At 42.0% G+C, this 24,407-nt stretch overlaps 2 protein-coding genes across 6 annotated transcripts in view; both read right to left on the bottom strand.

Annotated features, from left to right (window-relative positions):
• Positions 1 to 671: 671 nt before the first annotated feature.
• On the bottom strand, positions 672 to 2,876 carry LOC129841764 (progonadoliberin-2). The gene is made up of 4 exons (XM_055910017.1): positions 2,671 to 2,876; positions 1,709 to 1,854; positions 1,477 to 1,560; positions 672 to 964 (listed from the first exon to the last, which is right to left on the bottom strand). Exons 2-4 carry the CDS (start codon positions 1,844 to 1,846, stop codon positions 926 to 928), a joined length of 261 nt encoding a protein of 86 aa, XP_055765992.1. The 5' UTR covers positions 1,847 to 1,854; positions 2,671 to 2,876; the 3' UTR covers positions 672 to 925.
• A 9,610-nt stretch (positions 2,877 to 12,486) lies between these two features.
• LOC129841708 (receptor-type tyrosine-protein phosphatase alpha-like) overlaps positions 12,487 to 24,407 on the bottom strand; it is a 53,463-nt gene continuing 41,542 nt past the window's right edge. For 3 of the 5 annotated variants that reach the window (XM_055910011.1, XM_055910014.1, XM_055910012.1), the window contains exons 11-23: positions 24,025 to 24,061; positions 23,644 to 23,741; positions 23,192 to 23,347; positions 22,708 to 22,874; positions 22,362 to 22,497; positions 21,856 to 22,002; positions 21,457 to 21,550; positions 21,200 to 21,276; positions 20,798 to 20,932; positions 20,387 to 20,512; positions 20,044 to 20,195; positions 19,748 to 19,883; positions 12,487 to 18,949 (exon numbers count right to left, since the gene is read on the bottom strand). In XM_055910011.1, the coding sequence (XP_055765986.1) occupies positions 18,875 to 18,949; positions 19,748 to 19,883; positions 20,044 to 20,195; positions 20,387 to 20,512; positions 20,798 to 20,932; positions 21,200 to 21,276; positions 21,457 to 21,550; positions 21,856 to 22,002; positions 22,362 to 22,497; positions 22,708 to 22,874; positions 23,192 to 23,347; positions 23,644 to 23,741; positions 24,025 to 24,061 (1,536 nt within the window). In that variant the 3' untranslated portion in view covers positions 12,487 to 18,874. The remainder of the gene's footprint in view (positions 18,950 to 19,747; positions 19,884 to 20,043; positions 20,196 to 20,386; positions 20,513 to 20,797; positions 20,933 to 21,199; positions 21,277 to 21,456; positions 21,551 to 21,855; positions 22,003 to 22,361; positions 22,498 to 22,707; positions 22,875 to 23,191; positions 23,348 to 23,643; positions 23,742 to 24,024; positions 24,062 to 24,407) is intronic. The other 2 variants (XM_055910013.1, XM_055910016.1) reach the window with 2 other exon arrangements.

Below are 24,407 nucleotides of genomic sequence, written 5' to 3'. Positions count from 1 at the left end.
TTAACAGTTAGTGAACTAACCTTAGCTCGCTAATTTGAGAATGCCCTTGCCTTGGCTAAAGACGTTAGCATTGCCACCTAGCTTGTTAGCTACGAACTGTAATTTTACATTCTTATTGAACTCACTTTCAATCTGTGAAACATTGGTATTATTAGTGTTCATACAGAACCCACATTATGATAGAAAATATTATTTTCAGTATCTGACTCCACTAGCAGGGGAGAACCGATACTTTGCTCTTACATCTTTGTTCCTATCTGAGCAGCGCATGCGCATTGCACAAAAAAAAAATATATATATATATATATATATATGTTGCAGAATGGTCCTGGTTATCTGGGATCCTTGGGATGTCCCAACTCTGACTTTACCCCATTGACGTTGATATTTAAAATGGTGAAGGTAAATGACCACCATACAAATATTCCTCCCTTAGTGGTCTTATTTTCATGGACAGACTTTGGGCAGAGTAAACCTTTAGATCTTTACTCTCTGTAAAGTTAAAATTTTGTACTCAACTTGCATATAATAACTGAGAACATGTTTGTTTTTCTTTTTATTTGTATTTTCAAATCATGTTTTCAAAAAGGATAACATTGCTCTCATCATGATATTTCTCTTAAACTATTCTTTTGTTGAAACAGATCAATTAAAGAGAGGACAATGATGAAGACATTAATAACAAAATAGATACTTTATTAAAGGAAATGGCATGTGCATGATGTTACAACTGTAATTGATAGTCTACAGCAGCAGAAAGGGACAGAAAAAGGATGCAATGGTAAAGGGTGATGCTATATGATTATCAAAGTGGATAAACCCCAAAATTGGACCAAATCACATGAGATTAGAATAGAGGTCATGAAGGAAACAGACAGAGACAAGGGAGGATTTTAATCAGCCACGGTTGATAGGTTGTCTAAGGTTATTTTCTCTTCTGAAATTCTCTGGCCAGGACATCCAACTGCAAAGAGAGTAACATGACATGAATTATAGGTACAGTATTTTTTTTGCCTTCATTTATTCCATACATCAAAATAATTGTATTTCCGGGACCCGGTTCCCCCTACCATTTCCACCCCTGGATATGCAACATGCCTGTAGACAAATAATAATACTATGCTCACACACTAGTGGCATTTCATTATTCACCCTGAATGAGGGACTGATTCAGACTTGGGACACCAGGGCTACATTCATCAGGGCATAGCATTATGGAAATATCAGATAGAACTACATTATGTAGAACAAACATGCCTCTGACACTGAAAAGGGCATCACATATGTAATGTTCCGCAACATTTGCCTATTCATCATAGCCCTGGTGAGTGGCTAATCAGTGACCATGTAGAAAAGAAAACGAGAAGTATTCCGGCCCCTCAGGCTCAGATTTGAGCTATCCCTGCCGTATATGATTGCCACCTGATACAGTATCATTACATGAATGTACTACTTTCTTCCCGCCCCTGCACTTACAATAACGTTTTTAAGGATGTTCCTTCGCTGGGGTCTCAGGTAGCTGCATTCTCCTGCCTCACAGAGTTTAATCTCCTCTGAAATCTGAGACAGAGAGATAACAGCATGATGGTGACACAAATGGCTACTGTGTGTTACCCAGACAGGAGCTAAACACCCATCTTGACTCCTGATGAAAAGTGCTGTATGTAATATCCATTTGAGTCATTGAGCTTGTAGTACTGTGACCCACCTCAGAGGTGGTAAATGAGTCCAGCTCCCTCTTGCCTCCAGGGTACCAGCCATGGGACCAGTGCTGGGAGGAAGACAGCTGGGCTCCCAGACACAGCAGCAGCCCCAGCATAAACACCAGTCTAGCCACACTCACCATCACTGAAGCTGAGTGGAGAGGGATGGAGAGGTGTAAGGAGAGGGAAGTTGTAGGTTAGGAGAGGATGCGACACTTGTCTGTGCAATAAGGCATACCTTTCACAAGGAAAGAAAGGGAGGGATGGGGGCTGGTTATACAATTAATGCTTCACAAACGAGAGAAAGTGTGAGAGGCTGCTTTAACACAGGCTGCTCAATTACACAAAAAAAAAAAAAAAAAGTGTCTTTTGACCAATCAGATCTTTTTCCAATAATTGGGCAAAAGATCAGAATTAGGCTGCCTGTGTAAACACAGCTCATGTGGCCTGTCCTACTACTGCTGGTAGTGACATGTGATGGCGCCTTCTGATCGGCCAGACTTGCAAATTAGGGTATCCAAATGTTGGTGAAGAGGAACAATTGGACAGGCAAACAGCAACACGCAACAACAAGCCTTAACAACAAGCCTTAAAGTTTAAAATATGTTTTTCTTGTGCCACTCATAACTTATCCAATGCAGGAGATATATTTGACACAATCAAATAATATTTATGCAAGGGGAGAAAAAAAACTCCACAAACACATTTTGCAGTGGGTTTTAAAGATCAGTTTCTCATAGGCAATTGTTGAGGTAATTTCTTCAAGATTCCACCAAGGCAGGATTGAAAATAAAGAACATGTTAACAGCGTAATATTTATTGTAAAATGACGATAACTATCAAGGATTTTTTTTACGTCAAAATTATTCATAGACAGCATCAAACCCAAAGCAAATGCAATAATCCTATCAAAAATCTCACTTCATACCCATTAATACTCAAGAGCAAAAATCAGAGCAATCCTTACCTTAGACCCTTAGTCCGATAATCACTGTGGTATGGAATCGGTTGTCACTGTTGATGTCCCCCAGGTACGTCTGTGTGTCCACTGTTCACTTCTGCTTATTATTAACCTGTTGGTATACAGCAACTCAGTGGCACGTCACTTTTCCTGAGCCGATAATGAGTGTTGTAGAGCTGGTCTCTTATGGTATCTCTGAAGCCTCCTCTTCCTCCTCAATTTATGTCCCCACCCCCACGCCACTTGGCCCTGCCCATCGCTGACCCCTTTGCTCCTTCCCCTCCCAGCGGTCAGCTGAGCGGTGTTTAGGGACGCGTAAGATCCGCTCAATTCCAATTATCATCTCCAAACAGTCCTGACCTCCCTTGGGATGTCCTTCCTCACTCTATCTAATACCCCCATTTCACCCTCCCTTCCTGCCCCCTAACACCAAAATCAACATATTTAGTGACGTAGGGTGAGTATTGGTTAAGTGGGACACCTGGCAAAGTGGGACACTTAAGCTTTGTAATGGATATCTTTGCATGTGTACAATAACATAACCAACAATCAATGCCTGTGTGTTAGAGATTATAAAAAAAAAAAAAAGGGTTCAATGGGTATGACGTCATCATTGTGGGCGTGGCATCCCGTGTAATGACATGTGTCTCTAGACACATAATGGTAAGTAAAATGACATAGGGTTCTGAGGTGAATTATCAAATGTTCAATTTAATTTTCCTCAAATCTGCTATCAGCTAGCTTGCTAGAAAAAGCTTGCATAGCTGCATTTTACTTAGAAAGATATAACCTAACCAACATAAAAACTCTGAGCTAACTACTGTATATTCATAACCATACAGGTATATGACGACATTTTTATTTTATTTTGCTCTATTTGACTCTGGTGACAATAAAAGTCATTGAAATTGATGAGGGATAAGGTCTTTCTGGTTTCATTCTACAAAATGTCCATTACAGTGTAGTGTTTAGAATGTTGAGCTGATAGGCCGAGATTCAGTTCATTTTATTTATGGTCTATACAATTACATACAGTGGGGCAAAAAAGTATTTAGTCAGCCACCAATTGTGCAAGTTCTCCCACTTAAAAAGATGAGAGAGGCCTGTAATTTTCATCATAGGTACACTTCAACTATGACAGACAAAATGAGAAGAAATAAAATCCAGAAAATCACATTGTAGGATTTTTTATGAATTTAATGAACCATACCCGGCCAAAATCATAGAAAACAAAAACATAGAATGCCCACCCCAAATCACACCCTGACCAAACCAAATAGAGACATAAAAAGGCTCTCTAAGGTCAGGGCGTGACAATATCCTCTAATTTATCCTTCTTCACAATAAAGAATTAAGTGTCCCACTTTGCCAATCAAGGTGTCCCAATTTGACAGTATCAACGTAAAAAATGTGGTCTCAGCACAATTTGCGTTTGTAGAAGAGTCATCCATCCTGTGTTTAACATTTCTTTCTTTGCTCTTTTGTATAGTGTAGTAGAGTTCTTAAGATATTTAGAATGGTATCATGTTGGGGGTTATGACAATGGGGTTGTTCTGTAAGGTGTTCCAGAAAACACATTTTCAGAAAGTGTCCCACTTTACCGATACTCACCCTACAGTATATACACATACACTACCGTTCAAAAGTTTGGGGTCACTTAAAAATGTCCTTGTTTTTGAAAGAAAAGCACATTTTGTCTATTAACATAACACCAAATTGATCAGAAATACAGTGTAGACATTGTTAATGTTGTAAATGACTATTGTAGCTGGAAACGGCTGATTTTTAAAGGAACATCTATGTAGGCGTACAGAGGCCCATTATCAGCAACCATCACCCCTGTGTTCCAGTTGCACGTTGTGTTAGCTGATCCAAGTTTATAATTTTAAAAGCTGTTAGTAGCCCATGTGCCTATCCCTAACAATTTGGTCTGTTTTCACCTCTTAATTTTGCCTACTGTTCTGACTTGGTGGTGCACATGCAGCCTATAACCTGTTTTTGAGAAATGTAATCTTTCATTGTATGCTTATATGCCCTCTTTATTTATCCTACGGTTCTGACTTGGTGTACAGGGGGAACACTGTAAGAACAGCCCATGTTCTGAATTCTGTCATTGTACATTTCAAAAGTGCTGAACAAATAGTTATATTGACTACGTCCGTCTTAGCTCGCTCATTAATGTCTTAATCGATAGCATCTTATCTGCTTGTTGTCCCCTTTTGTACATCTCAATTGCCAGTAGAAACCACATTTGTTTAAGCAAGTCAGCCATATCAGCTATGTTTTTTTTAAAGGCAGTAAATGAGGCTGAATGAACGGTTTCGTTGCCAGACAAGGCTCCGCTAATAGCCAGGTGTAGCACTGGTAAGGTGTTGGGACTGCTGTTGGGATTCTGCTGTTGGGACAGCTTTATGTAGGCCCTAACAGTTTGTAGGCACCATTTGTCACTGGTATAGTGCAATTAATGTATTGTTTGGTGTAGTGGCTTTGCTGCCATTCATCCCACTTTTTTTGTTTTGCCCCACCAAGATTTACATGCTAAAATTGCCACTGACAAGTACAACTATCACTTGAGAACTGACAAAATTGGTGTCATTTAGCTAACAGTATGCGGGACCGAAACATCATCCCAGGGATCAGTGTTGGTCTGCAGTCCGGGGGTTGAGGATCACTGACCTAGGCCAAATCCCATTTCCTCTGTATTTGCCCATGCTTAAAGTGGTGCCGTGGCCTGTCACACGGCCTCCATCACACTGGATTGACCGCCAGGACACGGTTGCCATGGGGACACCGGATGAGCAAACGAGCACGATCAAACATACCAGCCACCACCATCACTCTCATTTCCCGTCTGACAGGCCTTTTTGCTTGGGGGAAGGGGTATCAAATTGGAGAGTGGCTAATTTTCATGTTTAAAATGCATAGGGGTAGTTCCTATCAGGCAGTTGTTTGACAGTGTCGTCTCTCTGTTGACTTAGACAGAAATACTTTATCTGCTGACTGACACGGTGCTGCCAGCGCGAGGGGAGAGCAGGAAGCAGAAGGACATGATGACAGAGCACTGCATGAGTCACCGAGGAGACATCGCCTTGTCCGCCAAACCTTTCTGAGACGCGCCAACGGAACCGGAGAACCTGGGCCCGTATTCACAAAACATGTTAGAGTAGGATGTATGATCAGTTGATCTAGGATCAGTTTAGCCTTTTAAACCATAATGAATAACAGGAGGGACCTGATCCTTATTAGACTAGGGGCGTCAAACTAATTTTGTCCTGGGGGCCCGCAACGAGGTCTGGAGGGCTGCACAGAAAATTGGTTATATTTCCTCACCGGTGAAATTTGACAAAAAATCTATCATTTGGGGTAATTTCAATACTCCCTGACTGTCTAGCTTTCATTTTGGTGATTATTAGCGAGCTGGACACAGTCACGGATCTCTATGAATGTAAGTCCACTATAATTTCTACAGTATCCATTTGGTTTCAGTCATTTTAAAGTAGGGTATAATGAGTTTGTTTGTTTTCCCACCCGTGGAATAGACCATGGTTAGTTGGATTAGGTGTGTTAGTGAATAGAAGCCTAGACACACAGTGGTCTTCCAGGTCCAGATATCCATATCCTTGCATGAGTAGCCTCAGTCAAGTTCTCACAACAAGCTGTATAATTTAGATCATGTATTATTTGGATATGGATTAAAATAGGGGTCTTCAACGTTTTCTTGCCCAGGCAAACCAGCGTCCCCATAATGTTTTTATTTTATATTATTTATTTAACCTTTATTTAACAAGTCAGCAACATGTTTTTTCCCCCCCACGTCTTCTCTCATCTGCTGAATAATAAATAGCAAGGACAGGTAACAGGTAACCAACATTTTATATGGAATAGACTTGGTATACAGTTTTGCATTATTATAATGCCCACATTATAATTGGAAGAAGTGCCAACTGTAACATAGCCTACTACATAAAAGTAACTCTAAACATGTTCGCTAATACTGTAGCTGCTGTTTAAACAAAGGTTAGCATTGTGTTGGCAAAAATGAATCAAAGTCAAGAAAGCTTGCCAGTAGCCAGCGGCACTTGTGACTGGTATACGCAGGTGCTTTTTCAAAGCATATGTCATATACTCCAGTGAGTGTAATTGGTTCCAAATTAGTGTAATTTACTCTATGAGGAGTTGAGAAATAAAGTTGACATTGTTAGAAAGAAGATATTCCCCCTTTGCTACTGAAGGTATGTAATTAAAATGTTGTTTCTTCTGTTTTTGCCCTGCGATATTCCTAACATTGGATTTTTTATATACAGTGGGGAGAACAAGTATTTGATACACTGCCGATTTTGCAGGTTTTCCTACTTACAAAGCATGTAGAGGTCTGTAATTTATATCATAGGTACACTTCAACTGTGAGAGACTGAATCTAAAATAAAAATCCAGAAAATCACATTGTATGATTTTTAAGTAATTCATTTGCATGATATAAGTATTTGATAACCTACCAACCAGTAAGAATTCCGGCTCTCACAGACCTGTTAGTTTTTCTTTAAGAAGCCCTCCTGTTCTCCACTCATTACCTGTATTAACTGCACCTGTTTGAACTCGTTACCTGTATAAAAGACACCTGTCCACACACTCAATCAAACAGACTCCAACCTCTCCACAATGGCCAAGACTTATCCTCTGCAGCAGATGTAACTCTGGGTCTTCCTTTCCCGTGGCGGTCCTCATGAGAGCCAGTTTCGTCATAGCACTTGATGGTTTTTGCGACTGCACTTGAAGAAACTTTCAAAGTTCTTGACATTTTCCGGATTGACTGACCATGTCTTAAGACAAGGGTTAAGGGTGAAAAATGACCCGCCACTATGTTAAACAGCAGAGAAACCCCCTAAATTATATTTTTTCAACTTGAAATTTGATTACTTTTCCTAGAGTGACCCCAACATTAGAAAAAATTTAACATTGTGTTTGTTCTCATTTCCATGAAAGCTGTACACCACCAGGGTAGACCCGACAGTTATAAAATCATGCACACACCACAAAAAACACAATGAGAAATTGAGATTGTGTGCTACTGATTAAACTCCCGTGTGTGGTCCCGTGTGGCTCAGTTGGTAGAGCATGGCGCTTGCAACGCCAGGGTTGTGGGTTCAATTCCCACGGGGGGACCAGGATGAATATGTATGAACTTTCCAATTTGTAAGTCGCTCTGGATAAGAGCGTCTGCTAAATGACTTAAACGTAAATGTAAACTCAGCCAGCAGCTCCTGAAGAGGAAGATCACCATGGTTGGCACAGTTAGAAAGAACAACCCTGAGCTCCCCCCTGCACTCCTCGCAACACGGGGGAGAGAGGCGTTCTCATCAAAGTTTGCCTTCACCCCTACCACCACTCTAGTTTCTTACCTCCCAAGAGGAACAAGAATGTGGTTCCCAGTGCTGGGAAAGCTGTTCAGGGGGCTGAATCTTGTCCTGATCCACCCGAGCCTGCAGCTGGGGCAGGCAAGAGGAGGAGATGCCAATTCTGCCCCCCAAAGGACGGTAAAACAAATGCTATGCGCTGTACATGTGAGAAATACATCTGCAAAGTCCATGCACCCACACTTGCATACTGTCCTACTAATTAGAGTTGATTGATTTATGTTCTTCACGTTTTTGTTTTGTATCCATTATCTTATTTTATTCTTAATTATTGTTGTTGTTTATACACCCTGTGGGTGGGGGGCAATGGTTAAAAAAATGGGAGAAGACTATTTTGCAGTTGAATTCCTCATTGTACAGTATAAGAATATATCATTATTTTGTCAAAAAAGTTCAAGACTGTTATTGTTTCCCTTCAATAAAATGCATTCAAAACGACTTTCTGCACATTTCTGCTACTTTCTTAGGCGATACAAGTGGCATCTCTTGCAAAAATCATGTTTACACCTATGCAGTACCTTTAGCAATAATAATAATAATTATAAACCTCTACTTTAGTAAAGAAAACAATTATGACAGGTGTGTTGTAATAAAAACGAGTGGTGTCCACTGATTAGATGCAGTCTTTCTGCATTGTGAATTGTGCATTGAGGGAAAACCCAGATATTCAAAGTTTGTGATGCATGACAGGTTGTTTCTTCATACAAAATAGATTTGGGGTTTAAAATTCAATTTAGCTGATGTATTTTAGACATTTAGTGAAGGCGGGTCCTTTTTGACCCTTAGGACAAGGGGAGTATACAGAATGTTAAGAATACACAAAGGGTTAAAGTAATGATTGACGGCTGTTTCTCTTTGCTTATTTGAGCTGTTCTTGCCATAATATGGACTTGGTCTTTCACCAAATAGGGCAGTCTTCTGTATACCACCCCTACCTTGTCACAACACAACTGATTGGCTCAAAAGCATTAAGGAAATAAATTCCACAAATTAACTTTTAACAAGGCACACCTGTTAATTGAAATGCATTCCAGGTGACTTCCTCATGAAGCTGATTGAGAGAATGCCAAGAGTGTGCAAAGCTGTCATCATGGCAAAGGGTGGCTACTTTGAAGAAACTGAAATATAAAATATATGTTGATTTGTTTAACACTTTTATGGTTTCTACATGATTCCATATGTGTTATTTCATAGTTTTGATGTCTTCACTATTACTCTACAATGTAGAAAATCGTCAAAATAAAGAAAAACCCTTGAGTAGGTGTGTCCAAACTTTTAACAAGATATATATATATACATACATACCACACACACACACACACAAATCGCAGACCTCCAGTCAAATACCCATGGATTCAAATATAAATGTTTCCATCACTGCCTTTACACACATTCCAACAACCCCTGCTGCAGTGTAATGTAATGAGACATGCAGCATGAATATTTGATATCTGCCAAAACACTCAATAACAGTGCATGACCTGGATGTGCATTTGGGAACACCACCATCAGTCAATCATCCAGAGTGTAATTAGTTTAAGAACAGGGTTGTGACGTTGGGAAAAAACGTTTGAAATGGCATTTAAATGGGGAGATATTACCGGTACTTGTCAGAACATATATTCGAATTTTCCATTACGAAAAGTTTTCCTATGGTGTGCCCTACTGAACAGAATGCAGGTTAGAGGACTTAGTTAAATTGAAGATGATAGTATACACATGTAATATATATATATATACACACACATATAAATACAGTTGAAGTCGGAAGTTTACATACACCTTAGCCAAATACATTTAAACTCCGTTTTTCACAGTTCCTGACATGTAATCCTAGTAAAAATGCCCCGTCTTAGGTCAGTTAGGATCACCACATTATTTAAGAATGTGAAATGTCAGAATAATAGTAGAGAGAATGATTTATTTCAGGTTTTATTTAATCACATTCCCAGTGGGTCAGAAGTTTACATACACTCAATTAGTATTTGGTAGCATTGCCTTCAAATTGCTTAACTTGGGTCAAACATGTCAGTTAGCCTTCTACAAGCTTCCCACAATAAGTTGGGTGAATTTTGGCCCATTCCTCCTGACAGAGCTGGTGTAACGGAGTCAGGTTTGTAGGCCTCCTTGCTCGCACACGCTTTTTCAAATCTTCTATAGGATTGAGGTCAGGGCTTTGTGATGGCCACTCCAATACCTTGACTTTGTCCTTAAGCCATTTTGCCACAACTTTGGAAGTATGCGTGGGGTCATTGTCCATTTGGAAGACCCATTTGCGACCAAGCTTTAACTTCCTGACTGATGTCTTGAGATGTTGCTTCAATATATACACATACTTTTCCTTCCTCGTGATAAAATCTATTTTGTGAAGTGCGCCAGTCCCACCTGCAGCAAAGCACCCCCACAACATGATGCTGCCACCCCCGTGCTTCACGGTTGGGATGGTGTTCTTCGGCTTGCAAGCCTCCCCCTTTTTCCTCCAAACATAATGATGGTCATTATGGCAAAACACTTATATTTTTGTTTCATCAGACCAAAGGACATTTCTCCAAAAAGTACAATCTTTGTCTCCATGTGCAGTTGCAAACCGTAGTCTGGCTTTTTTATGGCGGTTTTGGAGCAATGGCTTCTTCCTTGCTGAGCGGCCTTTCAGGTTGCCAATATAGGACTTGTTTTACTGTAATTATAGATACTTTTGTACCTGTTTCCTCCAGCATCTTCACAAGGTCCTTTGCTGTTGTTCTGGGATTGATTTGCACTTTTCACACCAAAGTACGTTCATCTCTAGGAGACAGAATGAGTCTCCTTCCTGAGCGGGATGACGGCTGCGTGGTCCAATGATGTTTATATTTGCGTACTATTGTTTGTACAGATAACCGTGGTACCTTCAGGCGTTTGGAAATTGCTCCCAGGGATGAAACAGACTTGTGGAGGTCTACAATTCTTTCCTGAGGTCTTGGCTGGAATTTTCTAAGCTGTTTAAAGGCACAGTCAACTTTGTGTATGTAAACTTCTGACCCATTGGAATTGTGATACAGTGAATTATAAGTGAAATAATCTGTCTGTAAACAATTGTTGTAAAAATTACTTGTGTCATGCACAAAGTAGATGTCCTATCCGACTTGCCAAAACTATAGTTTGTTAACAAGAAATTTGTGGAGTGGTTGAAAAACGAGTTAATGACTCCAACCTAAGTATGTAAACTTCCGAATTCAACTGTATATATTACACGTACATATGTAAACTCAGCAAAAAATAAATAAACGTCCTCTCACTGTCAACTGCGTTTATTTTCAGCAAACGTAACGTGTGTAAATATTTGTATGAAAATCAGATTCAACAACTGATACAAACTGAACTAGTTCCACAGACATGTGACTAACATAAATTGAATAATGTGTCCCTGAAGGGGGGGGGGGGGGGGGTTCAAATACAAAACAGTCAGCATCTGGTGTGGCCACCAGATGCATTAAGTATTGCAGTGTATCTCCTCCTCATGGACTGCACCAGATTTGCCAGTTCTTGCTGTGAGATGTTACCCCACTCTTCCACCAAGGCACCAGCAAATTCCCGGACATTTCTGGAGGGGAATGGCCCTAGCCCTCACCTTCCAATCCAACAGGCGACGTCGTTGCCGGTGATGTCTGGTGAGGACCTGCCTCACAACAGGCCTACAAGCCCTCAGTCCAGCCTCCCTCAGCTTATTGCAGACAGTCTGAGCACAAATGGAGGGATTGTGGGTTCCTGGTGTAACTCAGGCAGTTGTTGCCATCCTGTACCTGTCCCGCAGGTGTGATGTTCGGATGTACCGATCCTGTGCAGGTATTGTTACACATGGTCTGCCACTGCGAGGACGATCAGCTGTCCGTCCCGTCTCCCTGTAGCGCTGTCTTAAGCGTCTCACAGTATGGACATTGCAATTTATTTCCCCGGCCACATCTGCAGTCCTCATGCCTCCTTGCAGCATGCCTAAGGGCACGTTCACACAGATGAGCAGGGACCCTGGGCATCTTTCTTTTGGTGTTTTCAGAGTCAAAGTTCTCTTTAGTGTTTTAAGTTTTCATAACTGTGACCTTAATTGCCTACCATCTGTAAGCTTAATGACCGTTCCACAGGTGCATGTTGATTAATTGTTTACAGTTCATTGAACTGAACTGAAGCATAGGAAACAGTGTTTAAACCCTTTACAATGAAGATCTGTGAAGTTATTTGGATTTTTACGAATTATCTTTGAAAGACAGGGTCCTGAAAAAGGGACGTTTTTTGTTGTTGCTGAGTTTATATACATATGCGCACGCACACACACACAATTAACTGAAATGAACACTGAACTGCAGTAACTATTGTTACTACAGTTATATCAGTAACTATTGCAGATTGTACCAGATAATGCTGTGTAGTCAAGAAACAATCTCAAGCACTTTATTTAGGTTTGAACAGTATCTTGCTTTGAAAGGCCATTTGGCATTATATAATTATATATAATTTTATCATATATATAATTATATATACACACATATTCAAATTTTTGAATAACAAAACACTATAAAATGAAACAAACGCAAATTAAAAATGATTTTAAGACAATAATAATACAAATTAAAAATAGCCAAAACAAAAAATACATTTCAAAATGGTCCCAGTACAGTTTTAATATAGATTCTTAAAAAATGATCAAAATAAAATAAAAAGCAAGGCAGCAGAGAGGAATGAAATATAAATAACCCTACATTATGTACAGAAGGGAGTGGGACAATGACCGGTTATAAGGGAGACAAAACCGGCCCAAGGGGGCAAAGAGAACGAGAAGGCGGCGGAAGGAGAAAGAGAGGATAGGAGTTAAGAGAAAGAGCGAGACAACTTTGGGCATCTCAAAAGGGACAGCTAAATGGGCTCAGAGGAGAGACAGGTTTAGGGGTGGGAGAGACTGGTTGAAACCTATGAAGTCCCACTCTGTTTATTTCACTGTCGTTCACTGTCTCTGGAGAAAGGTGTGCCCTGTTACTCAGACAGGGATATTCAAAATGCTCTACTGGGGCATAGCGTCACATTTCAATCTGCAGCTAGCAGATGGTATGGAACAAGGACCCAGACACGCTAGGCTGTCCTCTGTAATAACCAGTAAACTATGTCTTTGTGATTGCAGTAACTCAGGGCAATGTATTATACCAACTATATTTGGTTAGGTGGAGGACTCAACGAGGGGCCATAAAGAAGGAATAGTCAAAGGTCCAGCACTTCAGTGACATGGAGTGAAGACGTAGCCGGAACACAAAACAATGGAATGGCTATGAATTGGAATGGAACCAGGCGTTACAGCATGAAATGGAAAGGGGGATACCTAGTCAGTTGTCCAACTAAATGTATTCAACTGAAATGGGTCTTCCGCATTTAACCCAACCTCTCTGAAATCAGAGAGGTGCGGAGGGCTGCCTTAAAAACGGCATCCACGTCTTCGGTGCCCGGGCAACAGTGCCTTGCTCCGGGGACAGAGCGACACATTTTTACCTTGTCAGCTCGAAGCTGGTTGAGCATGAACAGAAGAATAAAAAGGCCCTAATCCTGCTCTCAGAGTTACAAAGCCAAGAGGCTTTGTTGACAAAGTTCTATACGATGGCTCAGAGATAGTGGGAAGGGGGCAAATATATGTACTAATCTGTAAGGTGATACTGGTTTACCAAGCTTCTATACACCAACACTCGACCAACTCACTGAGGGAGAGGTGCAGTGAACATTTACCATATAAAATCGACCTGTGAGGCACTTCCTGGAGTGACGCTTTAAGTCAACAGGGTTGGGTGTTGGCACAATGTCATTGGGAAAAGGGGATTCTTACATTTGGCTAAACATTCAGACACAGCCAATGACAGACAGAGCCATAGCATGGAAGCAAGGTGGATAGAAACCGCAAACTTTCTGGCTCAAAAGAAGAGTAAAACCCTCCCTCCTCGTCAAGCACACAAAACACCCACCCTGATGATTACAAAGATCCAACACACTCAAAACATCCACGAAGTAAAACAAAAGGTAACCAATTGTAACCCATGGGCACTTGGGTAGAACGTGGTCTGAAATGACGGTGACAGTTTAAGTGACTGGTCCAAATGAGACATCCAGTTTGAAGATCTCTACCTAGCTATTTCTGTCCCATGGTTTAACCTAGGTTTCCCGGTCAGAACTAGAGGCCTAACTAGAGGCCATAACCAGAGGCTTTTATAAGGCCTCTCCAACGTTGACATTAGGGTTGCAAAATTCCTCAAAAATATTCTTAAAAAGTCTTGGAGGATTTCTGGAATCAGAAGGGAATAAAGCAGCACGGCAATCCTCCAAACTGGAATTCTTCAAAACAGGATAATAAAACAAATCGCAACCCTAGTTGACATCAAGTAATTGCCTATCTAAAAGGGCCATGTTACCCATCTGGCCATTGTATCATTGGTTAGTCATTTCAAGGGCATTTTTTTGGTGCAACTAGCACAAGCTTTTTGAACAAACCGACAATAACTCCAACAATTTCTCAATAAATGGTGCGTTTTTTTTTTGTGTGCAGAATTTGTAGGTACTCTTTCTAATTCAATGATCCGAACACATTGACAGAGTTGGATTGTGCTCCTTCCTTTCTGCTCTATAAAAATATATTATAAAAAGGGAGAAGTCAAACCGATCTATTCCAACTACTGAACAGTGGGGGTTGTGCACGGTGCAAGCGTTTGTCTACACACTGCTGGCTGTCCTAATGACAAAAACAATGCTGAGACCTCTATGATGGGACAAATAGAGCCATCTGCATAGAAGAGAATGAGTTTGGTATCGACTAGGCTTGGCAGATCTTCATGGCTCTCTAGCATACCTGACAACTCCACAGACCAATGGAGAAACTAGGATCAAAATGGCAGCTCTCACAATTGACCAATAATCCCTGATCACAATTGACAGCTAAAAACCTCATGTCGGTTACTCATTCACTCATACCAGGGTTGACACCTTGGTTCATGGGAAGGGGGTGGGAATCATATGACCTGCACCCTACACACTATTACTGTTTACTACAATCCTTTGGGGCCAATTGGTAGCTGTGATTGGCTAATGGACCAGAGGCAATTCCATTTGCACTCAACCAACTAAGTAGACAAATTGAAATTCTATTCATACATTGAGAGAACCTGTACGGGAAACCCCCCCCCCCCCCAACAACTGGCAATTTCAAGTCATTTCCTGAGTTGACTGAGATGAGATGGAATTGACCTCGAACTTGTTGCTAGCTAATTGACATCATTTATATTTCATTACAAATCGCAACTAAAGACGGCGGCCTCATCCACAAACCCAGAGCGTGTGTTTCTAGCCAAGCCCTTGTAGGTAGCCATTTTGTTTAACATAAAAAAATAAAAAAATCACTGCAAACATCCCATGTCACACGTTTCAACAAAAAGTAACAAAGCAATCATTTGGGGTGGGAGTATCAAAGCAACAGCATTAAAGTATAAAACATTGCTCAGTATTAGTCATAAAAACACTAACAGCACAGTATTGAGGTGCCACAACAGATGGTGAAACGTTCTAAATGTTGCAGATAGAAATATATTGAATAGAGCAGACAAATCTCTATTACATATGACAAACAATCAAATATGTTCTACACAATACATTTCTAATCGGAACGTTCTATAACATTTCACCATCCTGGACAGGCCCCAGTTGAAAAACAGAGAGGGATGTCTTCACATTTTGACGCCATCTTCTCAAACAACCTATACCGAAAATAAATATCTGCAATGGAGTACAAGTAAATGGAATGATACGTAAATAATAGATAGGAAATGTCTTCCCCCATTCTAATTGTAAGCAATTAAATATATGAATACATGAGAATCTCCATGACATTACAAAATAATTGCATTGTTAGTTTATTTGACCCATAATCTATGTAGTTTTCTAAATGGAAATTCTGAAATAATCATTGTATTATGGCAACATTCGAGCCTCCTACTCATTATCATTATGCATAGGCTATTTTGAATGCATTGTTGGCCAAATCTTCAACACGCCCATTACATTTAAATATATCTGACGTTTGATATTCAATTTATTTTCGGTATGGGCAACTTCAAATTCCATAAACGTTCTACACACACAGAATCCACTGTGACGGCAAGCATGTGCAGGTACACCTAAACCATAATTGTTTTCTATGTCCTTGAACACAAACGCAGCAAAGCCACAATGTCTTGGACTGTGTGTGAGAGATGTGGCTTGCGACGGCCTGGGCCTGGCTCGCAGATGGAGACGCTCCTGGGAGGAAAAGTGGCCCCTAGGTTTAGATCTGGGATCAGCTCGCCCTCCCCAAATCCTATGCTTAACTATGAATGGGGGAAACGCAAAACTGACCCAAGAACAGCGTCTAGGTGCAACTTCACCCTTCATCTGAAGAGACTGTTTGGCACACGGCTCCCTTTTAAACACACACATACAGTGTGATTGTGCCCTGATAAATCATTGGCTCTGTGGTGCTATGCTCTTGTGTAAAGGTGGGTTTAGCTAATGCCATGGCTCCTTGACCTCTGTATGAACTGTGAACTTTGAACTCAAAGGAAAACTAATGGAAAGAGTTTAGATCATGTGATTGGCTAGGCCAATTCTGGAAGTGCTCCTGGCCAGCTGTAACGTGTTTGTGTGTGTGTCTGTGCGTGTGCATACGTACAGATGAATTCTGATTGGCTGTGTAAATCCATTCCTCTAAGGAAGATCTATCAGCTTTTAGCTTCAGCCTGAATCAGATAAAGCCATCAACAACGTAAGTCTCAAGTCACTCAACCGCAAAAAACAAAAAAGAGAACACAAAGAAAACCCAAACACCATTTCCTCGACTCTCGATTTGACACACACCTCTAAAGAGTATGATTTATATACAGTACCAGTCAAAATTTCAGACACACCTACTCATTCAAGGGTTTTTCTTGATTTTTACAATTTTCTACACTGTAGAATAATAGTGAAGCCATCATAACTATGAAAGAACACATATGGAAACATGTAGTAACCAAAAAAAGTGTTTAACAAATCAAAATCTATTTCATATTTTAGATTCTTCAAAGTAGCCACCCTTTGCCTTGACAGCTTTGCACACTCTTGGCATTCTCTCAACCAGCTTCATGATGGAGTCACCTGGTATGTATTTCAATTAACAGGTGTGACATGTCAAGTTAATTTGTGGAATTTCTTTTGCATTTGAGCTAATCAGTTGTGTTGTGACAAGGTAAGAGTAGTATAATAAAAGACCAAGTCCATATCAGGACAAGAACAGCTCAAATAAGCAAAGAGAAACGACAGACTTTGACACTTTCTTCAAGTACAGTTGCAAAATCCATGAAGCGCTATGATGAAACTGGCTCTCATGAGGACCGCCACAGGAAAGGAAAACCCAGTTACCTCTGCTGCAGAGGATAAGTTCATGAGTTACAAGCCTCAGATTGCAGCAATAATAAATGCTTCAGAGTTCATGTAACAGACACATCATAACATCAACTCTTCAGAGGAGACTGCATGAGTCAGCCCTTCATGGTCGAATTGCTGCAAAGAACCCACCTCTAAAGGACACTAATAAGAAGAAGACTTGCTTGGGCCAAGAAACACGAGCAATGGACATTAGACCGGTGGAAGTTTGTCCCTTGGTCTGATGAGTCCAAATGTGCGATTTTTGGTTCCAACCGCCATGTCTTTGTGAGATGCAGAGTAGGTGAACGGATGATCTCTGCATGTGTGGTTCCCACCGTGAAGCATGGAGGAGGAGGTGTGATGGTGCTTTGCTGGTGACACTGTCAGTGATTTCTTTAGAATTCAAGGCACACTTAACCAGCCTTCTGCAGTGATACGCCATCCCATCTGGTTTGCGCTTAGTGAGACTATCATTTGTTTTTCAACAGGACAATGACCTCACACACCTCCAGGCTGTGTAAGGGCTATTTGACCAATAATGAGAGTGATGGAGTGCTGCATCAGATGACCTGGCCTCCACAATCACCTGACCTCAACACAATTGAGATGGTTTGGGAGGAGTTGGACCGCAGATTGAAGGAAAAGCAGCCAACAAGCACTCAGCATATGTGGGCACTCCTTCAAGACTGTTGGAAAAGCATTCCAGGTTAAGACAACACCAAGAGTTTGCAAAGCTGTCATCAAGGTAAAGGATGGCTACTTTGAAGAATCTAAAATATACCATATATTTTTATTTGTTTAACACTTTTTTGGTTACTACATGATTTCATATGTGTTAATTCATAGTTTGTGTCTTCACTATTATTCTACAATGTAGAAAATAGTACAAATAAAGAAAAACCCTTGAATGAGTAGGTGTGTACAAACTTTTGACTGGCAGGTCTATATACACACATACCCATGAAACCCATTATGTCACCCTAAAAATGCAGCCAAACTTGAACTTGACCTAAAAACAAAACCCCCAAATGTGACAGGGTAAGTACAGTATATGTACATTGGGTGTTTTGGGGAGTGTCTGGATGTGGGGGGGGGGGGGGGGGGGGGATAGGGACAAGGGGCCGTATTAACAAGCTCAATATTACAAAATATTCAAGAAGGCATCTCTGATATTCACTCCCTCCGGTACACTGCAGTGCTGCACTTGGCTCTGTCAAAAAAAACTTCAATTCCCTTTTCCTCTGTGCACGCAGGCTGCCCAGTCATCTAAGCCGTGAACAGTTTGTTTCTTTCCGTCGGGTACGTGTGGGTTTGGTGTGTGTTTATGACTGTGTATGGATGTCCGTCCCCTGTGTGGGTCCCTACTTGAAGTTGGCGTAGTCAGAAAAGGCATCGATATACTCCTGGACCACTTTGTAGCAGAACTCGTACTGCTCCTAAACACGAGAGAGAGAGAGAGAGAGAGAACATCCTAATGATGAGTAGAAAATATAAAGTACACAACCAAGATCAATTCATTTGCACAAACTGAATTGCAAAAGTCGCCGAAGTGGCCGAAAAAGCTGTTTCCAATTCCGTCTAAAAGCAGCAGAGAAAAGGGAGGCAGGTAGCCTAGCGGTTAAGAGCATTGGGGCCAGTAACTGAAAAACCTGCCAATTTGCCCTTGAGAAAGGCACTTAACGTCTATTACATGACTCAAAAGTAAATGAACTCAAGCACACACAATGTCTCATTTGGTGACGATCAACTATTAAGAAGAAATGGAGGGGGAAAAAAGAAAAAGACATGTGGACAGAGGGAGTTTCTGACTAGGTGAGCCAAGAGCTCCAAGAGGAGTTGATGCTTGCTTACTTGTGTTTACATTTGTTGTGGACAACAAACATGGTATGCTAGACACTAAGCAGCACCATTTTCACAATACTTTCCACATTATTCACATAAGGTGACATTTAGCACAAGGATTTTGGCCGTGAGTTCACCATAATAATGAATAGACAGGAAGGCATATTACTGAATGCGAGTTCCTAAGGTTGCAACTCCTAATTGCATCACATGCATTGAACAGTTGGCCAAACACATAACACATAATTTAAGGTGTATAATTACATTGCACAGCAGATTATAATGAGCTTTACAGTATATATATATATATATATATATATATATATATATATATATATATATATATATATATTCTCTTTTTGTGTGATAAATTATGTCCATAGTGTCCTCACCAGTGTCTGCACCATGTGGGGCCTCTGCAGCCGGAGGCTCTTGACAGTCTGAAAGACGTCCAGGATGGCCTCAGCCTTCACCCGCTCCAGGACCGTGCTCAGGGCACAGAAGGTCCCCGTCCGCCCCGCGCCCGCACTGACAACACACACACACAGAGATAGAGATAAACCAAGGTTAGACACACACGCACCCACAAAATATAGTAAATGGTAAACGCTACAGAGTTGGATGTTAGGTTACACATTTCTGTAAAGGTATTGACTCGAACATTGTTAAAACGTTAGGTGAAGGTTACCTGCAGTGGACAGTGATGGGGTGGTTGCCAGATTGTTGCTGCTGCTTCTGGACCGCAGCGATGATGTTGATCATCCCCTTCCCGTCGCTGGGGATGCCCACCTCCGGCCAGCCATGAAAATGGAACTGCCTCACCGCACGAGCCTTGTTCTCCTAAAGAGAGCGAGCGAGTAAGAGAGAGAGCGTAATGGAGACACACCCACACTCAGAGGACACACAGAAGTGACTGAATTCAAATCTAGTTGACCTTGGCTTAGGGTGTGTGTGCAGATGGTGTTTTGAATGGGTTGTGTTGACTACTAGAGTTTTTAGTTGTTTTTTTTCGAGGCGGCCTCTGTCCTCACCCGGTTGTTGGTGACCAGGAGGTCTCTAACAGTGTAGCTCTCACTCTCCTCCTCCCTCTTCAGCTCGATGGAGAGTTCACCACACACCATCACCCCATCACTGGGCCAATACTGAGCACACTTTTCCTACAAAAAGACAGGGGGGGATGGAGAGAGCGGGGGAGAGAGAGAGAGAGAGAGAGAGAGAGACGGAGAAAAAGAGACAAAGTAGGTGAAGCTCAGTCATTTCCCGGGCTCATGCCACTTATCATTCAGCTCCAGGAAGTAGTTAAAACTAGCAGAGAATGATCCTCTAATCACAAGACAGAACCGGGAAACGGACCAATAAGAAGACTTTCCCCTTCCAATCATTGTTTTCTCTACTTCTGGCATGGCATGACTGGGCTGAGTAAAAAGTCCATCTCTCCGTACCTGTCCTCTCTCCTCCAGCTCAGTGAGCATGACTATGGAGCAGCTCCTCCACTCCCAGATCATCCTCCAGAAGTCTTCGATGGTGTGCTGCAGCGGGCCCTGACTGGCGATGTACGAGTCCTTCTGACGGTAGCCCTGGACCAGACACAGAACAGCTTAGACACACCAAACCACACACGCACACCTCCACAACCATTGTAGGAGCCATTTCGGCCTTTATCAGTTGTGTAACCTTCCCAGACTCTCGCCAAGGTTCTCTACCTCCACGATCATTTCAAGACAAGCTTATCCTTACATTCAACCTACATGTGAATAGTTACTTGTGTTGGTGTTAAAGTTCTGTTAACTTGTCTAATTTGAAAAACCACCAAAACCCGTAACGCAGTGCGACTGTCTACTCACATCGATGAAGGAAGCGTTGACATAATCCGTGCTCTCCTCCCCTCTCTTGACTGGAATGATCACTCTGTTGAACTCATCTACACGACACCCACAAACAGGTTACATTGCACGGAGTTCTGGGACAGACTTTAACATTAAGACTTTAACATAGACTGCGGTAATCTGCTACGCTAAAGCCTAGGCATTAGCTCGGGGAGCTAACACAAGTCTTCAGGTCTCAGGCGAGGTATCTGGAACAGTAGAAGCCGTCAACTCACATGGGATGATCTGGAGAACTCGGTTCTTCTTCATGTTTGCCGGCAGGTTGCCCGTCCTCATCTTGTCGTTCTGGATCTTGATGGAGGTCAGCTTCTGTGTGGGGAGACAAAACCCCAGGCTTAGCATTCACAGACTCGAAAAAATATTACCCAGGGGGGAAAATGCTCTCAAGACAACTGCCACTGCAACAGTTTAAACCTGAATCATATTCATTAGTGCACACCGTAGCAAAACATTTTGCAACATCAAACAAAAACGACCATCAATTTTCTTCCATTTGAGTCAAATAGATGTGCTATGGTCAAATCCTTTTAAACACTTGTAGTTGAGGTGCGCTTGATTTAGCTTGGACTTTGCACTTTTGGGACTATTCCATTACACCAGACAAACAAAATCACCTTGAACTCGGCTTCCATGCCCCCACACCCGGCGGCGGAGGGGGCGTAGAGCTTGGCCAGGTGGGACTCCAGGGAGGTCACCTCCAGCTCTGTGTCTCCGTACAGGTAGTGCTCCAGCATGGCCTGGAAGATGAACACGTATTGCATCTGTGGGGAGAAGGAAGAGGGTGAAGTAGAGAGATAGTGAAGAGAGAGCGAAATCCTTATAGACTTTTAGCATACTTGCAATGCTCATATTATACATCCACAAGAGGTGTCAGAAGAGAACACAACATGAACAGGTAATACCCACACACTCAAAGCTCCCAATTTGAGACTTGAGTGGAAACCTGCTTATAGAATTCATACATTATAATGCTGTGAGTGTGGGGTCTTTATTCAAGTCAGGGTAACGATGTGGTCTTATTCAAGTCAGGGCAATGTTGTGGTCTTATTCAAGTCAGACTAATAATGTTATGTTGTGATCTTATTGCAGTCTGGGTAATGTTGTGGTCATTACAACTTACGTCGGTCTGGACCATTTGGCAGCGCTGGGCTCTGATGCGCGTGACGAAGCCAAAGACGTCCACCTTCCTCTCGGTGTTCATCATATCCAACATGGCGTCTATCACTATGAAGGTACCTGTCCTCCCCACCCCCGCACTGATACACAGTCCGACACACAGGTAGAAAGAGAGAGTGAGCGTGAGTCAGAAACAAACATACACAGAAAGCTACTTCGTAGTGTGTGACTGAATCTGGGTCGTGTTAGCCCGCTAAGCTTAAACCTAGGCATTAGCTGGGCATCTAGGCATCAGCGAACCACCTCCGCTGCCACCAATAAGACACGCGCGCGCACACACACACACTGACCTGCAGTGGACCACGATGGGGCCGGAGTACTGGGGATTGCAGGTCTTGACTTTCTTGAGGAACTTAAGCATGCCGATGGGTGTGAAGGGAACACCAAAGTCTGGCCAGCTGGTGAAGTGGAACTGGGTCACCAGCCGCTGGGGCTTCTTACCCCCCACATCCCCCACCTAGAGAGAGAGAAAGGGGGAATGGCAGAGACAGAGAAACCATTGGGGTGACTGTTTTTGGAGTATCAGACAAGCTTAGTGCCATCTTCACCTTAACCTCGCTCACAAACTTTGCCATCAGCGTACCAAACAGGTAGAGACCTGCTAAGCGTGTTGTTCATTAGAGAATGCTTGGTGTCTGTAGGGCATGGGTTTGATAGATGGTGTGGTGAGAGGAGCCAGGAGAAAAGAGGATACACGAGGGAGGGAGGAGAGAGAAGCGTACCTGTGGATACAGAGGAGAGAAGAAAAGAGGGGGGGGGGGACGCCAGGGTTACCTGTTGGATGCAAAACTTGCGGATGGTGTAGTCCACCAGCACCATCATGTCTTCCACAGAGACCCGGATGTTGCCGTAGGTCCAGCAGCCCTGGTCCGGCCAGTACTGGGCACACTTACACTGAGACACACAGAGAGATTGCCGCTGTATGGATTTCTTTCAAATGAAAAGAAACAAACACTCATAGTCGTACACTAATACGTTCACGTTGGAAATTTGACATGCTGAACATACCCCATCAACTTCATATAGCCTCTACTAAGAAAGACCTAGCCGGGGTCTTTTCAGGAGGGTGCAAGGTTACAGAATGGTTCAGATCGAAATACATTTTTTAGAACGTATATTATAAATGCATTTAAACTGTTAAAATAGGCAACGTTCTGAACTTTTCACCTTCCTGAACACACCCCCGTTTTCACCCCACCCCCCTCTTTCTCCTCTTCCTTCCCTACCTCTTTTCTCTCCTTCAGGTTGGTCACCATCACGATGGTGGCTGTGTTCTGTTCCCAGATCATTCTCCAGAAGTCGTTTACCGTCTCCTCCTTTGGCCCTGAGAGAGACAGATATATTATCATCGCTGATTAAATACAATCCTGTATGTTTGATTTGGCAAAGTAATATGTCGTCATATTACGATGCCAATAAAGCTCATCAGATTGAATGGAACCGAGAGACTTGGAATCCGGGCCTGCGTCCCATATGGAACACTATTCCTTATTTAGTGCACTACGTAGTGAATAGGATGCAAGGACTCTGGTGCAAACGTAGGGCACTAAATTGGGAATAGGGTGCATTACATGAGCCTATCCCAGCAGCTAGAATAGCCACCTTACCTTGAGCTGCAATGAACTTGTTCTTCTCTTGGTAACCCTGAGAACAAGAGGAAGGCAGAAAAGGAAAAGGGTTAGAAAAACGTTTTGTTTGAATGCTGAATCCGTTTAATGACCATGTCTTGCATCGTTAAGTAAAGTTCTGATGTCTCGTCCGTGTTTCTCTACTTTCTGATGTATTGATGCCGTTTCAAAACGTCATGCGCACTGAGATGCGTTCTACAAATGAAACAGTATTTTTTATAAAAAGAGAGAGTGCAAAGGAGAGCGACGGCGAGAGAGCAAGAGTGATGAATAAGTCACCATTCTAACGCAACCTTTTATCGATCTGTTTAAACTTTATTTATCCAGGGAGTCCCATGGAAGTCAAAAGACCTCTCTGACAA

This window comes from Salvelinus fontinalis, chromosome 3 (genome assembly GCF_029448725.1).
Source record: "Salvelinus fontinalis isolate EN_2023a chromosome 3, ASM2944872v1, whole genome shotgun sequence".
NCBI lineage: Eukaryota > Metazoa > Chordata > Actinopteri > Salmoniformes > Salmonidae > Salvelinus > Salvelinus fontinalis.
The sequence above is the reverse complement of the archived record's forward strand: the minus strand, read 5'-3'. Positions and strand labels throughout refer to the sequence as shown.

Coding starts and splice junctions, on each gene's coding strand:
- LOC129841764 (XM_055910017.1), bottom strand. CDS start 1,846: ATGGTGAGTGTGGCTAGACTGGTGTTTATGCTGGGGCTGCTGCTGTGT. Junction 1,561..1,708: donor ACTCATTTACCACCTCTGAG/GTGGGTCACAGT, acceptor TCTCTGTCTCAG/ATTTCAGAGGAGATTAAACT. Junction 965..1,476: donor ACATCCTTAAAAACGTTATT/GTAAGTGCAGGG, acceptor CTCTCTTTGCAG/TTGGATGTCCTGGCCAGAGA.